Source organism: Lontra canadensis, unplaced genomic scaffold (genome assembly GCF_010015895.1).
Source record: "Lontra canadensis isolate GAN:19392208 unplaced genomic scaffold, GSC_riverotter_1.0 scaffold29, whole genome shotgun sequence".
In the NCBI taxonomy this organism is placed as follows: Eukaryota; Metazoa; Chordata; class Mammalia; order Carnivora; family Mustelidae; genus Lontra; species Lontra canadensis.
The window spans coordinates 3,092,704-3,107,753 of record NW_022631023.1 but is presented as its reverse complement, the minus strand read 5'-3'; the positions used below and the strand labels follow the sequence as shown (position 1 = coordinate 3,107,753).

General features: G+C 63.5%; 1 protein-coding gene across 2 annotated transcripts in view; it reads left to right on the top strand.

Moving 5' to 3' along the window:
- The first annotated feature begins 1,393 nt into the window (after positions 1-1,393).
- PDE9A (phosphodiesterase 9A) overlaps positions 1,394-15,050 on the top strand; it is an 80,419-nt gene continuing 66,762 nt past the window's right edge. For both annotated transcript variants that reach the window (XM_032865275.1, XM_032865274.1), the window contains exon 1: positions 1,394-1,573. In XM_032865275.1, the coding sequence (XP_032721166.1) occupies positions 1,505-1,573 (69 nt within the window). In that variant the 5' untranslated portion in view covers positions 1,394-1,504. The remainder of the gene's footprint in view (positions 1,574-15,050) is intronic.

Below are 15,050 nucleotides of genomic sequence, written 5' to 3'. Positions count from 1 at the left end.
CCCGCTCCCAGACCAGGCCGTAGACATGAGATGACACGCACTGTCCAAAGGCCGAGGAAGAACTCGCCCCGGAAAGATGAGGAGGCCCGTCTTCCCCAGGGCTCCAGGCTGGCCAGTGCTCCGGGTGGCCTGGAGGACTCTGGAGAGCCTGGGCACCAGGGGGAGGCCGGACGGCCAGGGAAGGGAACAGGAATGACGGTTGGCGGTTGGCGGTGGTCAGCCTGGCGGTGGTCAGCCTGGCTCGGGAGAGCCTGGAGGGAGGGAGGAGCCTGTGCGCACCAGGCACTCTCTCAATACGCAAAACCCAGACATTCAACAGATGGCAGGCAGTGGCTTGGAATTCACAGAGAATGGAACAATCAGCGCATTCTCTGGCTGCATGGACACTCGCTTCCAAAAGCAACAGGCACTTGGAGCCACCCAGCACTTACCAGCCCTCCCTCCATCTGGTTCCCACTGGGAGATCCCAGAATCGGGAGCAGCCTGCACAGTGATCTACAGGTCACCGACGACGGCCTGAAATCCCTTCTTTTCCCTCCTGCTTTTCCCATACTCCCTGCAGCAATTAAGGAGGTTGGGGGAGGGTGGGCAGAGCAGCACTGAACCCAGCGAGAGCTGATGGCTGGGTAATCCTCTCTCCCGCTCCATTAAGGACAGAAATAAAATTGCCATTTCAGCTCTGGGTGCAGCTGGAAAGAGGCTGTCATTCCCAGAATGTACAGAAAACTTAAGGGAAGGATGCACAGAAATGAGAAGCAACTTTTCCCATTTCCTAGTCAGATTAAAGGAGGATGGCAATCACGGCAGGGAGAGGCTGAGCCTCAGGGAGTTGCCTAATGCCCAGCGGTCCTGGATTTGGTTAATGACCCGCCTTAGCTCAGGCGCCCCAAACGCCCCCCCCCCCATGCTTGATTAGCCCCCTGGGGCAAAGGAGTCACGCTGAGCAGCTGTCCTTGTGGGAAGGTGACCAGCTCTGCAGCCAGACGGGGTCGCTCTGGGGATTTCTGGGCGGTTGGTGGGGAAGGGCGCTGACCAACTCCGTAGCCGGAGGGGTCCGTCGCTGCGGGCACCTGCCCAGAGGTCACTTGCGGATAGGCTTGACGCTTGGCCCAGTCCCCCAGCGCCGGAGCCAAACGGAAGAAGAGGGGGTGTGCCCTAGTGTGGGAAGGGAGGAAGGGGGAAGAGGGAAGGAAAGGACAAGGGAGGGAAGAGGAGGGACGGGGAGGAAGAGGGAGGCGGGGGAGGGAGGGAGGGAGGGGGCGGGAGGGAAACCGGGGAGGAGGCGGAGGCGGAGGGAGGCGGGCGGGGGCCGCGCCGGGGGCGGAGCCGGCGGCCGCGCGCGCCAGAGGCGGCGGCCGGGCGCACCGGAGCGGCTTCGGGGCGCTGGTTGGCTGGTCTCCGCCGTCCCCGCGCCGCCGCCGCCTCCCGCCTCCCACGGCCCGCCCTCCGCGCGGCGGCTGGCGTCGGGAAAGTACAGTGAAAGTCCGAGCGCAGCCGCGGGGAGATGGGGTCCGGCTCCTCCAGCTACCGGCCCAAGGCCATCTACTTGGACATCGATGGGCGCATCCAGAAGGTAGCTCCTCCCCAGCCTCCGCACCGCGGCCGCCGGGCACCCCGCGTCCCCCGCGCCCGGCGCCCACGCCCGCCCCCCGGCCCCGGCCCCGCCGCGCTGGACCCCCGCCGTGCGATCCCGCTGGGCGGCCCCTCCCGGCGACGGCGGTGCAGGGCGGCGGGACCTGGCGGCGGCGGGCGGCCGGGGTGGGGGCCGTCGTCTCCGCGTCCGCGCGTCCTGGGTCGGGGCTGCAGCCTCTGACAACTTCGGCTGGGGGCGGGGGGCTCTGCGGAGCTGCTGTCCACGCGCCCCTCCCCCTCGTGGAAAGGGGCGACCCGCAAGGGGGTATTTTTTCCACTTCATGGGCAGAGCTCTCTCTGTAACAAATCTCATCAGGCCGAGTTTGTGTGTCCAGAGGCTGGTGCATGAAGCCTTTCATTTCCTTCTGGCCGACCCCACAGCGGGGCCCCGGGCTGCCCTGCGGGTCGGGGTCCCCCCGCGGACACGGTGACCGAGGCACGGAGGGGGCCCGAGTCCGCTGTGCCGCCCCCACCCCTAGGCAGTGGCAGTACTTCCTGGCCAGCGGGGAGCAGGTGCGGGGGGGCGGGGCTTGGGGAGCAGGGGCTGTGCCCCGCAGCAGCCCCACCTCCACCGCCCGTGTACCCCCCGGGCAGATGGTCAGCTCTGACGGCGAAGGGGGGCCCTCAAGGCTGCTCTGCCTCCTGGGTCCCCAGACAGACTGAGGGACAGGCTGGCCCAGCCCTGGGCCCCTCTGCCCCTCTCTGGAGGCATGAAGCCCTCCAGATGTCCACTGTCCCTAACCAACTTGACTCTCATAGCAGGGGCCTCCCACGCAGACCCCCTTTGTTCCCGGCCCCTCCCTTTCTGAGCCCCTGGCCTGAGTCCAGAGCGTCCTGGACCCAGGCTTCTGATTGGCAGAGAGGAACAATAAGAGAGCGGCTTGGAGGGGGCATTTAGCTCCTCCTGTACCCCCCCTCCCAGGAGAAAAGCCATAGTGAGGCATCTCTCCCGGCTCCCAGACTTCAGCTGGGCATTTCAGGGAAGCTCCCACCTCTCCCCTTGCTCTTCTTAAGGACCCCCCACCCTTTGCCCGGAAGCCAGGGAGGGATCCCCCAGCCAGTCACGGAGGAGGCTTGGGGTCAGGGTGCGGGGGGAGGCTCCAGAGATCTCTGGGGTGCCTCTGCCGGCTGATAGCCTTGCCAGAAGCCACCCTCACTCCCCATCCCCAGCTGCATCCCAGGAAGTGAGAATCCCTTCCCCCACCATACCCGGGTTAATAGAATCAGAGAGTGGGGAGCTGGAAACCTCTGGGAGGCCAGTCTGTCAAGCCTCTCCCTTCATCAGGGCTGGGCAGTTGGTCAGTGGCAGATGGAGGACCGGACCCTGGTCCCCGGACTTCCAGGACTCGGCACCTGTGACCGAACCAGAATTTAACATCCCCTCAAAGGCAGGAATGACCCTCGGTGCCATCTGTCCCGCGCAGTGTACACACGCGCGTACAAACGTGCCCACATGTGTGCACATGCGTGTTCACACACAATACGTGCCTGAAATCGTGTGTGCACACGTACACGCACAGATACACACACGTGCACGAGCCGCCCACACACAGGCACAGACCCGCCCCATGCCAGCACACACACGCGTGCCAAGGTGCACACACCCTCCTACCACACCAGAAGAGAATCTCCAAGATTGGCCTTTGTCCACCTTTTGAAAGAGGTGAGATGAGATGCCGCCACTGGGTCAGAAGTGACAGCTGCTTCCCGAGAACTTCCCCAAGGTGCTCCCCCCGCCCCCTAGAAGCTGGATTGGAAGTGGGTAAGGAGCGGAAGAGAGGCACCACTGGTACGGGAGGAGAGCGCCGAGTCTGGAGAGCTCTGCCCTGACAGGCAGGCTGGGTTGTAGAAGGCGACACCCCGAGGTTGGTGTGACCTCTAGAAGAACAGCCCCAGATGCACACCTGCATTCAGGGGGGAGGCCGTGGCCTCGGGAGGGGCCGCATCTGCCGCCCAGTGCTGGCGTCCCCGCTCTCTGTGCTCTCGAGCAAGTCCCCGGGCGGCTCTGGGCTGGCCCTGTCACCTGTAAAGGGGGACGGCGGTCGCTGCTTTATAGACTGTCCTGAGAAGGACAGGAGACCCTATGACCAGAGTGTGTGGGGCACTGTGGGGACGGGGTGGGCATCATGCACAAGTCCCTCTCTCTGTCTGCGAGTGGCCTTTGCTGATAGAGACGGCAGGGTTGGGGGTGCAGGTAGGCTGTGGTCTTGAAGCCTCGCCCATGGCCGCAACACCTGTTAGTGGTTCTTGACCTTGCTCTGTGCCCTCCTTCTTTGCTGTTGACACTGGTGGAGCCTCAGAGCTGGATTTTTCACCCTGACTGGGAGCCAAGGCATCTGGGGTTTCCAGGCACGAGCTGGGAAAGGACAACGGTACATGGTGGGGACCACAGATGTCTCCACTGAGAACATTCGCAGCATCATTTTCTGTCGCCTGTCGCCACGCTTTCTTTCCTTAAGGTCCTGGGCACTGGATTTGGTCCTGCTCTGTCTCCCTTTTATCCTTCCGAGTGCTTCTCCCAGGAAGGTCATAGACACAGACCCCTGTGGCTTCCGAGGGACGGGCAGGCGCGCTGGGGGCGGGGGAGGGGCTGAGCCCCTGCTTTGTCTCCCCTGCGCTCTGCCCCTCCAGTGACCCTGCTCTTGGGTACCCCACGCTCCCCCCACGAGGGCACAGGTGTGGGGGACAGTGACTACTGCGGGTGTCATGTGCTCTAGCCAAGCTTGGGGGAACAGCCCCGCGTCATCCAAAGGGAGGCCGCCAGCCCGGTCTGAGGACGTGCTTGGGGTGACGACATGGGAGGCATTCGGGGCCTTGGAGAAGCCACTGCAGCCGCCGGATAGTGAGTTCGGTGCTTTCAGACGTGAAGAAGACTCGAGACAACTCGCCAGCCAGCCCAGGCTGACACAGTGCAGGACGGGCAGTGGGGTTTTGGGGATCGATCTCCCGCCTGCGGGCTTCCCTTCAGCGGCTTACAGAGGGGGTCAGAGGGCAGAGGAGGCTTACCGTCCAAGTCTGCGCCCCCGGGTCCCCACAAAGCAGCAGAGAGCTGTGCGGCTGCCCCCGTGGCCTGGGCGAGGTCCCCAGTCTCTGTGTAAGGTGGGGATGCCCTCAGTGCTTCCTGTCATAGAATCGGCTGGACAAGACCGTCACTGAGCCCGCTCTCCAGACGAGCTGTCGAACAGCCACCGTGTGCGGGGGGCTGGGTCCCGTGTGAACGCGATACCCACGACTCTGTTCCACAGAGCGACTGGCTCACGGATAGTAAACCACAGCCGTGGCAGGGCGTCCGGTGACGGACGGAAGGACACGGCAGGCCCCGCTGGTGGGGCAGGGCTGTGATGCCAGAAGTGGGGGGCTTGAGGAATAGGCTCCCTTCCTTGGTGAAGACTGACTTTGGGGGGGCCAGCGTGTGGGGAGGGCAGCCTCGGGGTGACCCAGGTTGGGAGCTGCTCCGTGGCCAAGGGGACAGCCTCACTCACCCCCATACACCTGTCCCCTTCATGCCTCCTCCCCTGCTCCTGTTGGAGGAGGAGGGAATGGAGCCAGGGGCCCCACAGCTGGATAGCTGGGGACCCCCGCTCCAGAAGGCTCTTCTCTAGAAGCTGCTGCTTCTCCTCTTTGCCCAGAAGGTTTGCTTTTTTCTGTCCTCCGATGGCCCTGGCCTCAGTACCTGTCCTTTCTCCTGCTCACCCACGGTACCTCCAGAAAGAGGATGCACTCAGCTGGGATGTCCTGGGGAGGCCAGGGCCATGCCCTTGGCCTTGGAGAGGTAGAGGGGCCCTGCCTGCTAGCACGTCCAGGTGTGAGTTTGAAGCCTTACCAGTGAAGAAGAGGGAGGGGTTTCATGTGACCTTGGGCCTGGCTTTGGGCTGGGGCCGTGGAGAAGCCGCATCTGGGTGAGGACGGTCTCCCAGGGAGCCGGCGTCCACGCCGCCTGGGCCCGCTGGGCCGGTATTCCGGGTGGTAGGCCCCAGTTCCTCCCCAGGCTCCTACAGGGCTCAGACCACGGTTTTCCTCTGTGGCCGGGCTCTCCCCTGCTTCCACCCTTGGAGTTCAGGCCTCTGCAGCCCAGCCAGCCGCCTCCCTCCCTCCCACCTGCCTCCCTCGGTCCCCAGCCCTGAGCCCTCCCAGGGACTTCAGGCTCCTCTGCTTTCATTGCTTGCCTTGGCGCAGACAGGAGCTGCCCACTCTTCTTCGGGTCAGTCCTGTTTTCTGTTTTTGAAAGAAGGGGTACAGCTGCCCCTGTCTTGTTCCTTGGTGGTCGGCACGGCAGGACCTTGAGTCCCCCCCAAATTATGGGCACCTTTCCCCTTCCTGGAAGATATGTCTGTCCTGCCACCTGGCAAAGCCCAGTGACAATTTCCTTTCACTCTAAGATGTGTGCACCTGCTCGTCCCCGCTCCGAGCCAGCAGAGCCTGCCAGCCGGGGGGGGCGGGGGCGGTCTGCCAGCCGGGGGCGGGGGCGGTCTCCCCGGGCTTGCACGGGGCTGATCTGCTGTCCAGGCAGACTCATGGTGAGCGCTCTGGGCTCAGGGGCTTCTGTTAACCCCGAGTCCCTGCCGGGTAACTGGGACTCCCCTTGGCCGTCCCCAGCTGTTCCAGCACCTTCTGTGTATCTTCCTTTAAATGTTGATAGCCTGAGATAGTCACGCGGGGACTGAAACGGTGACAGAGGCTAATGGCAAGGCGGGGAAGTTTGGAGGGGGTGTCATCCGGTCTTGGTTTCCAGCGTAAAAGCAGAGGCGGTCTGTCGGGAGACCCGGAAGGCACTCTGCCTCCAGGCCTGCCCCCTGCCCCTGAGCTCACGATGGCTCGCGATGACCCACCCGTCTGTCTCTGCTGGGTCAGAGCTGGGAGGCGAGGCTCAACAGCAGCTCTGTGCTCAGCCTCTTACTCAACAAGCAGATCAGCCCCACGGCCTGCGGTGCCCACAGGTGTTGTACAGACAGAAACCCTTGGAAACGCAGCCTCTCCAAACCCTACCCAGCCCCGGGCGCCGAGAAGTCAGGGCGTGCTGGCCTCCCTCCTCCTTCCCATGTGCCGTGGCCCGGAAGCTCGTACCCAACATCTGGAGGCCCCAGCAGGGGCGTGGCTGAACCCCACTGATGTCATCAGGATTGACAGATGACGACACGGAGGTCTCGCAGACTGCATGCAGCTCCTCTGTCTTGGAGGGGTGGCCACCCGGACTGGGGAGGGACAGACAGCTCCTCAGGTCCAGCTCTGTCCCTTGACAGCTTGGAGGCCCAAGGGAAGTCATCTTGTCCTCGGTAAAGTGGGGATGGCAGTGACGCCCCCATCGGGTGACCACAGACGGCGCTGAGTAATGTGTAAAGTGCCCAGGGTGAGCCGTCCTGTCCGTGGTTCCCATCCTGCGAGCCCACTGCTAGCAGGAACTAAGGCCCCAGGCCCCCAGGTCCCAGTGTCCGGGACCCTTCGTCTCCAACTTGGCAGAGGCTGCTGGAAACAGAACCCCGGGAGTCCTGAACTGGGAGGACCAGGGCTGCTGGGGGTACGGGCTGCCTGGCCTCAGACACGGGCAGAGTGCAGCTGTGGTCGTCAGGGAAGAGAAGCAAGAGAAGGCGAAGGGCGCAGTGTCCCCATCACACCGCTCATGGGAGCCGACAGCGGATGAAAGAGGAAATGCCCTTGGCAGAGCGTGACGGCAGAGCCAGCCACATCCCGGGAGCCCAGGACACGACCCCGCGGTCAGACAGCAGGACTGGGCGCACAGGGTGCCTTGGCCCCAGAGGCTGGCCCCGTATCCCTGTCCTGGCTCTGCTGCCCCCGAGGCCCCTCCCATAGCAGAAGCCACAAGGCTGAGCCATCCACACCCAGTCCCCTGCTTCCAGGTCACGGATGGCCCAGCAGGGGTGCTCCTGGGAACTGGAGGGGGTCTTGCGCTCGAAGGGATAAGAGGGCACCCGGAGGACACAAAGGGACCCCCAGGCAGGCACCTGGGCAAGACACCAGCAGCTCATCAGCAGGTCCCGCCCCAGGGAGGGACGCCCCCCTGCATCTTGGCTTCCTGCTCAGCTGCGCAGGGGATGAGATGGGAGCTGGCCACCGAGTTGTCACGACCTGGCCCAGCGCCGCCCCCATCCCTGGAAGCACGTGCCCCAGCCTGGGGAGACGGCCTGACGCTCGCCGCCCGGCTTCAGACAGCTCGGGGGGCTGTCTCCTCCCCGTTTGGATGCTGAGTGTCTGCATTTCCAGGTTCTGACTCAGGAAAACATCCCCTAGGATACGGTGCACAAAGACCCAACCGCAGGAGCGTGCAAAGCCCATGCATGTCTCCCTGGCGTGTGTGGTGCACGGGCCGGTCGGGGGCCCGGTATGAGCTGCACTCAGCTCTCGGCTTGTTCACTACAGCAGTCTCCACTGTCGCCTCGACCGCCTCCAGCCCAGTCCACGCGTCCCCCACCTCCACCACGGCTCACGTCTGCTCCCCGGATCCCTGAGCCGAACCCCGCTGGGAGCCCCGGCCCGACAGGCACTCACAGCCCCACTGCAGAGCGGCCCGAGATTACGACAGCGCCCGAACGTCTGTGCCCGTTGGATTTAGACGATGCCCGTGTGACTGTTTTTTTAATCATAACAAAATACACATAAACGTTGTCGCCTTAACCGTTTCCGGGATCCGTGGCGCTGAGTGACCTCCTCGTATAGCCACCCACCGTGCGTCCTGAGTCCGTCTTCTCAGAGTGAAACTGTCCCCAGTCACCGCAAGCTCCCCTGTCCCCTCCCCAGCGGCGGGCGCCCACCAGCTCTTCTCTGTCCCTGTGGGTCCCTCCCGTGAGTGGGTCCCACGGCGTTTGTCCTGCAGCTGGCTTATTTCACTGGGCGGGGTGTCCTCAAGCTTTGTCCACGTCGTGGCACGGGTGGCCTCCTTTTTGAGCCTGAATCCTGCTCCGTCGTGTGTCTTCTCCACGGTCTGTTTATCCGTCCACCCTCCGCGAACCCCTCATCGTCCAGAAATCTCAGTCGTTCCCCATCGTGTTTCCTCGGCTGGCAAAGCCTGGGTCTAGGCATCGGGTACATTCCTGTGTTTTCTGAGCAGCCCTCCTCTCCCTCAAGCCCTCCGCGGTTTCCTGGTCGCGGCTGCGTGAATCCGAGGACTCGGGTGTGGTGTGGTCTGGGAAGTGGGACACGGCCGGGCAGGACAGCAAACTGCTCAGGGAAGGCGGCTGCCCCCGCCGGCTGCAGGGACCTCGCGGGCGCGAACCCGCAGCGGGACGTCACGGTCAAGAGCGCGGATTCTGGGGCAAGCGCATCTGCTTTTGAAGCTGGTCTCGTGCAGGCAAGTTCCTTACGCGCCTCAGTGACTCTGTCTGTGACGTGGGGTGATGGGAGCGCCTCCCCGATGCGGTCATCTCGCGACATGCGTAAATGTGCCAGCGCGGAAACAGGGCCGGTTCGTGGTGAGAGCTGCATAAAGTCCTTGGTATTTTTATCTTTTTGTTCATAATTATTTATTCGCGTCATGGCTACAAGGCAGTCAGAGCTCTGCGTCTTGTTGGGAGAGCCTGACAGAGACCCCCGGCTTGGCGCTCCGGGTGGGCAAGTGGTCCCGGGGCAGCCAGCCGTCGGTCCGGCACCGGCCCCGTGTCGAGGCACGCTCTGTGACACGCAGGGCCAGCCCAGCCCCCAGTGCTGCCCGCTCTGTGATACCACACTCCCCCCGGGGTAGCCCCAGGTCCGCCCTCCTTCCCACGGATGCCTTTCGTTTCTCCTCCGTTCCAGAGCTGGAGCCCTGGGGACCGCAGGGAGGAGGGCCGGCGGTGGGGCGTGGGTGAACCGGGACCACCAGCCCCGCCTGTACACCCACACTCGGTGCACGAGGGCCCGGCTGCAGACTCATTTGTTTTGCTAGAGAGGGTGGTTGTGATGCCCAAAGCTCCTAGCGGTGATTTTGCTCTTGGAGGGAGATGTACAGTGGAGTGTGTGGCGAGCCGCTGTCCGTGGCGGCCCTGGGGGGCTCATTGCCACACTTGCCACTGGACTTCTGACCGCACCCCCCGCAAAGGCCCTTGGCCCCCGGGGTGCAGCCTGGGGGAGCTGCTCAGCCCTGGGGGAGACGGAGGGCGAGTGCTTTGGGGAAACAAAGTCAGAGGCCTCCCGTGGAATGGCGGGAGTTGGCACAGACTCTCTCCATTGAGCCCAAGGGAGGCCGCCCTGCACCAGCAAAGGGAGGGGCCGGGCTGCGTCGTGAGGGCGGGTTGCACACGGGCTGATGTGTTTTGCAAGCGGTTCCTGGAGCCCGGTGATCCAGCCTCTTTATCCTTATAGCTTCTGCCTTAGGGAATGCTTTTAAAAAACTTGTATAGCCTTGCAAATAACAGAGAAAGAGGCCCCACGGCTGACATGATCATCTAGGGAACTTCAGTGATGTTGGATTTGCGTTTGCATGGGGAAGGGCTGACCATGGACCCGCCGCGAGGTGTGGCCGCCGGCCAGGCTGGAGCAGCCGTTTCTGGGGCGCGTGGGGAGCAGCCCGCGGACCGATTTCGCTCAGAGCTGTGCCCTGTAAACGTCATGCAGGAAAAGTGGAGACGTGAGCCGTGGTTGAAGGGGCACGCGTCCTCTGAGACCGCTCGCTGGGGCCTCCGAAGGCTGCCCCGTCTGGCCGGCACAATCACAGAGCATCCGGAGCTCAGGGCAGACACCAGAGGGGCTGGGAAGCGCGACCCCAGCCCTGGCCAATGAGGCCTGGCCTGTTGGGCCCCCCTAAGACTCCAGACTCCCTCGGGGCCGCCCAGATGCGCGGCCGTGTATCCGATCCCATTTTGTGGGTGTCGTTTGGAAGGCTGTATCCCAGATAGCGGAGGTGGGGACGGCATCTGGGCCCCAGTGGCAAAGCCGGCCTGGAGGGGCCCAAGGAGCCGGGGTCCAGAGGGGCTCCCAGAGCACTCCACTCCCCCTGCCCCCACCCCGGCCCCTGCCTCCCACCCTCCCGGGGCTGGATCTCTGATTCGGCCTCAGCCTCTGCAGTGAGCTCTCAGCTCGTCCTCCCAAGGGACAGAGCAGGCGGCCGGAGAGGCCACTCTACAGCGGAGGAGGGTCCGGGCCCCAGAGGGGCCCCTCAAGGTGCCTCCTGCCCCCACCTACCCCTCCTAAGGGGTCCAGGCTCGGCTTCTGGAGGAAAGAGCCAGGGCCTGGCGGCTTTCTGCCCACCGCTGTGAGCCCCAGGCATCGAACTAAATAAAGAGCGAGCCCGCACATAGGTCTGGGCGCGGCGTGGCTGGGGAGACACGACCCCAAGCTGAGGTTACATGCCAGTGACACGCCACCCCCGAAGTCCAACGGCCTCGAGCAGAGCCCTGACCTTTGGAGGGACTGCGGCAGCCCCGCAGGAGGCCCGAGAGGCTTCAGCCTGGCAGGTGGAGGCCAGCCCCTGAGGGACACGGTGCAGCGTGGGGAGGCCACAGGGAGGCCACAGCAGCCGCTGACTTGGCCTCCAGGCTCCCTCGCCCACACTCAGACACTTCTTTTCTGGCAGGAAACTCTGTTCCATTTTTCTAACGAAACTTCAGGTCAGTAGAAAGGAAAGGAATGAGAGGAGGCCCGGGAGGCAGGAAGGACGGACTTCTCTGCTCCCTGCGGCACTGAACTGCCCACTTTCTCCCACGTCTCTAGGATTTCCGTGTCCTCGGCCGCGGCTCGCCAGGTGGCTCTGTGAGGACCGCAGCCCCGCTGCCCACGCTGTCCCACGCTCTGCCACTGCCGTGTCCGTCCCCAGCCTGTGACTGCTGCAGGATGAGGTGTCCCCGTCCCAACCCCAAAACTTCTGGGGCTATCGCAGTCCTTTCAAAGGGCATCTGAGGTTACTGTACTGGGATGTGTCATGAGAGAGAACTTTGGATAAAAGCATGCTCCTCCCTCCGCTTGCCTTGCTCATGCACTTGGCACAAAGTGGCCGTGGAAAGTGAGCAGTGCGGGGGGAGTGTGAGTGGCCACGGGTAACAGGAGGGAGTGGGGTTCGCTTCCCAGGCCTGCCGCGGGGAGGCGGGCGGAAGGACATGGGAGTGTCACAGCTCGTCCCGGGCGCGCTCGGCTCACGGTGTGGATCCGGGTTTCATGCACGTGCAGACCCAGCGTGGGCTTCGAGACGGTTGGGTGGTGAACTATTTCCAAGATTACTTGAAGATGCTTGGATGAGGGGATAGTGCCGACGCGTGGTTGCCTCAGGAGAGAAGTCGCAGTCCCCCGTGTAATCCCTGGAAAGGAGGCTCGAGCGGGAAGATGCTCCAGCCTCCCCACAAAGCCTGGACGGCTTCTCCTGGAAGGACCTCAAGGCCTCAGTTGCCTGGAATCCTCAGAGTCCGGCCCTTAACCCAACCTCAGGGCCAGCACCTGCCCTTCAGCCAAGGCCTCTGCGGCCACCTGTTGGCCTGCCCCGAGGACCCACGGGAAGGACCAACTCCCACCCCAGCCCCACCTCGGCTGCACACTAGGACTCCCCTGTGTCCTTCCTGCCGGGAAAGAGGATGGGAGCCGTGGTGCTCACTTTCCAAGGTGCTGGAGCTCGGGGTCTCCGCTGGGGAGGGTTTCCCTGCCTCCCAGGCTAGGTCTCCCCCAGGTTTGTCACCTGCTGTCATGCCCTCGGCCTTGCCCATCACAGCTGAGGGTTACATACTGGGGTCTCCTGTGGGCGGTCCTCCCCAGCACCCCTCCTCTCCACCGCCCCCCCCGGGCATGAAGAAGCCTGGACCCCGGGACAGGCCTCACTGGCCCACACTCAGCCCCTGATAAAGGAGAGACCTTGGGGGGAGGGGCACAGGTTGGGGGGGAGAGCCACATGGGGGCCCAGCGCAGGGGGAAATGCAAGGGTCATACATGGAGAGCCGCCTCTGATTTGAGCGAGAACTCAAGAAGTAGACCCAGCCGAAACCAGAGAGACCCCTCCGGAAATGTTCTCGCTGGAAGCAGTCTTCGGAAGGGAGCGCCACGTCTGCACACATCTTACCCTTTCTGGGGTCCCCTCCTTGCATTTTCAGTCCCCTGCGATCCATCCTCTGTAACCAAGGAGAGTGACCTCAGACGGCAGAAGCAGAAAAACAACAGAGTGATGCAGAAGAGCGACAGGATTGGCCATGACAAGCGGGTTCCCTGCGGGGGAGGCCTCAGACCCTTGCAGACGCAGGCGCAGGCACACGGGCCCCAAGACGCTGCTGAGCCGGGGCAGCCCGGGGCCTGAGCTGGAGGGCTGTTTGCACAGTCTCAGTAGCTGTGTCCCGGGTCGTGCTAATGAGTGTGGCCAGCCGGGACAGGAACTCCCCTGCGAGGCCACACTGTTCTTCCCCAGCCTCCCTGCCCCCTGCTCCAGCCCAAGGCCACATCCGCTCTCACTGGGGGACAAGGGGATGGACCTCCCGTCCATGATCCATCCCCCAGCCTCTCCCGTTGTGTGCTCCCGGTCGTAAATGCGCTCCGTGCCTCACGCAAGTTCAAGGATTCCCATCCCTGCAAAGAGCCCAGCCTGAGCGCAGAGGCCAGGGCTGCGTCCGTCCCGTCCCGGGGCTGCCGTGGCGCATTTCCGCTCTCCGCACGACTGCAAACGGCACCGACTTACGCTCTCGAAGCTCTGGAGGCCAGAGTCCAGGATCCACTTGGCTTCACTGACATCAAGTGATTGGCAGAGCCTCGCTGCCCTGGGGGCTCCTGGGGGAGCCGTTCCTCGCTCTCCTGCTCCTGGGGTCCGTCTGCACACTTTGGCTCGTGGCCACTCCGCTCAGGTGCCTTCGGAACGCTCTCTTCCGTCTTTACCTCTCTCTCTGCCGCCATACAATTCTGTGACTTCATTAAGGCACGCCCCGCTGTGACCGGGGCTCATCTCATCCCAGGATCCTTCATCTCATCATGTCTGCAGAGACATGGCCCCGTAAGGCGGAGAATGGTGTCATCCTGCGGGCTCCTGGCCTCAGACCGCGCTGCACGTCCTGTCCCCAAGCCTCCTCCCGTACTGGCCAGCAGGATCGTGGGTCTGGAGTGGGGGCGAGGCACAGCGAGGGGGCGGCCGCTTCCGTTCACCGGCAGCCCAGTGCACCTTGCTCTGCGGCCTTCCATCCCTGCAGGACGGGTCACTTCCGCCTTCGTTCGTGTGCACGCTGCCGCCACCGCGTCCCCTGCCTGCCGGCCGGCCACACACCACAAACAGGGTCTCACCTGTCTCTCTACTCCCACGCCAGACCTCGCTGTTCGTCTGGATGGAGTGAGCTCCCGCCGTGCTGAGCGTCTATGCCTCCCAGACACTTTGGCCTCGTAGACGTTTGCTGAGGCCCTCCCGTGTGCGGGAGCAGAGGGACGAACCCGTAGCTCGCTCGCCCCCCACACCCTGCCCCGCCATCACCTCGTTGTCCTGGGATGGGCAGCCGGGTTCGCGTCTGGCCCCGCTCCACGCCAGTCGTATGACCCGACGCTCAGATTCCAGATCTGTGACACGGGGTTAGCGCCAGCCCAGCAGACCTCTGGACGGTGCCCACAATGTCCCAGATGCCGCTCTCAGGATTTTACGGGGGCGACCAGTGCCTGCCGCATGTTGCAGGCACGGAGAGTGTGCAGTAAAGATTTTGCCCGAAGTCCCGGGGTGCGTGCGAGGCTGAGCTGCCGGTGGACCCAGGAAGGCTGGCTTCGGGCTCTGTCCCCACAGGGCAGACTTCAGGGAAAGGTGTACCCACATGATGGACGGTCTCTGCAGCCTCCCGGGCTCAGTGCAGAGACGGCCCCACGGGGGCTCACAGCGCCTCAAAGCAGGTGGGGCTGGCATCACCCCCACTCTGAGGAGGGAAGGGCTCTGCCAGGGTGGAGAGAATGATATTTGGGCCCCCCCTTGTGTTTGCCCCAAACTGAGTCTCCCACAGTTTCCGGAGGCTTTGTACATTCCTTCGGGAGCCTGCGTATCGTCCCGCCCAGGGGCCTCCACCATCCCATGCGGGTTGGTCACCCCGAGCCGTCAGTTCCTCTGTGTTCCCTTGCCGACTGTCCCCCCGATGCCAGACGCTCACACAAGCCCTTCCTCTCCGTCACCGTCACCGCCATTCACTCGCTGTGTGGCTTTGGAAACGTTCCTGAAACTCTCTGAGCCTTAGTAGCTACCGAATGGGAAGAATGACACCCACGTCCGAGGCAGGCTTTAAGGATCGAAGGTTTTATGCCCAATAATAGCAAAGAAAAGAAAGGGGACCGTCCCCCCCCCCCGCCTCCTCTCTCTCTCTCTCTCTCACACACACACACACACACACACACACACACTTGTTTTCAAGTCAGGATCCACGCCGGGCCGGGCGCTGCCTCTGTCTGCTGTCTCCATAAGTCTCTTTCTGTCCACGTGTTTGGTCCATCCCTGCCCTTGATCTGGTGAAGAATTCATCCTTCAGGCGCGCCCTGAGACGCAGATACAGACGTGAACCATATAG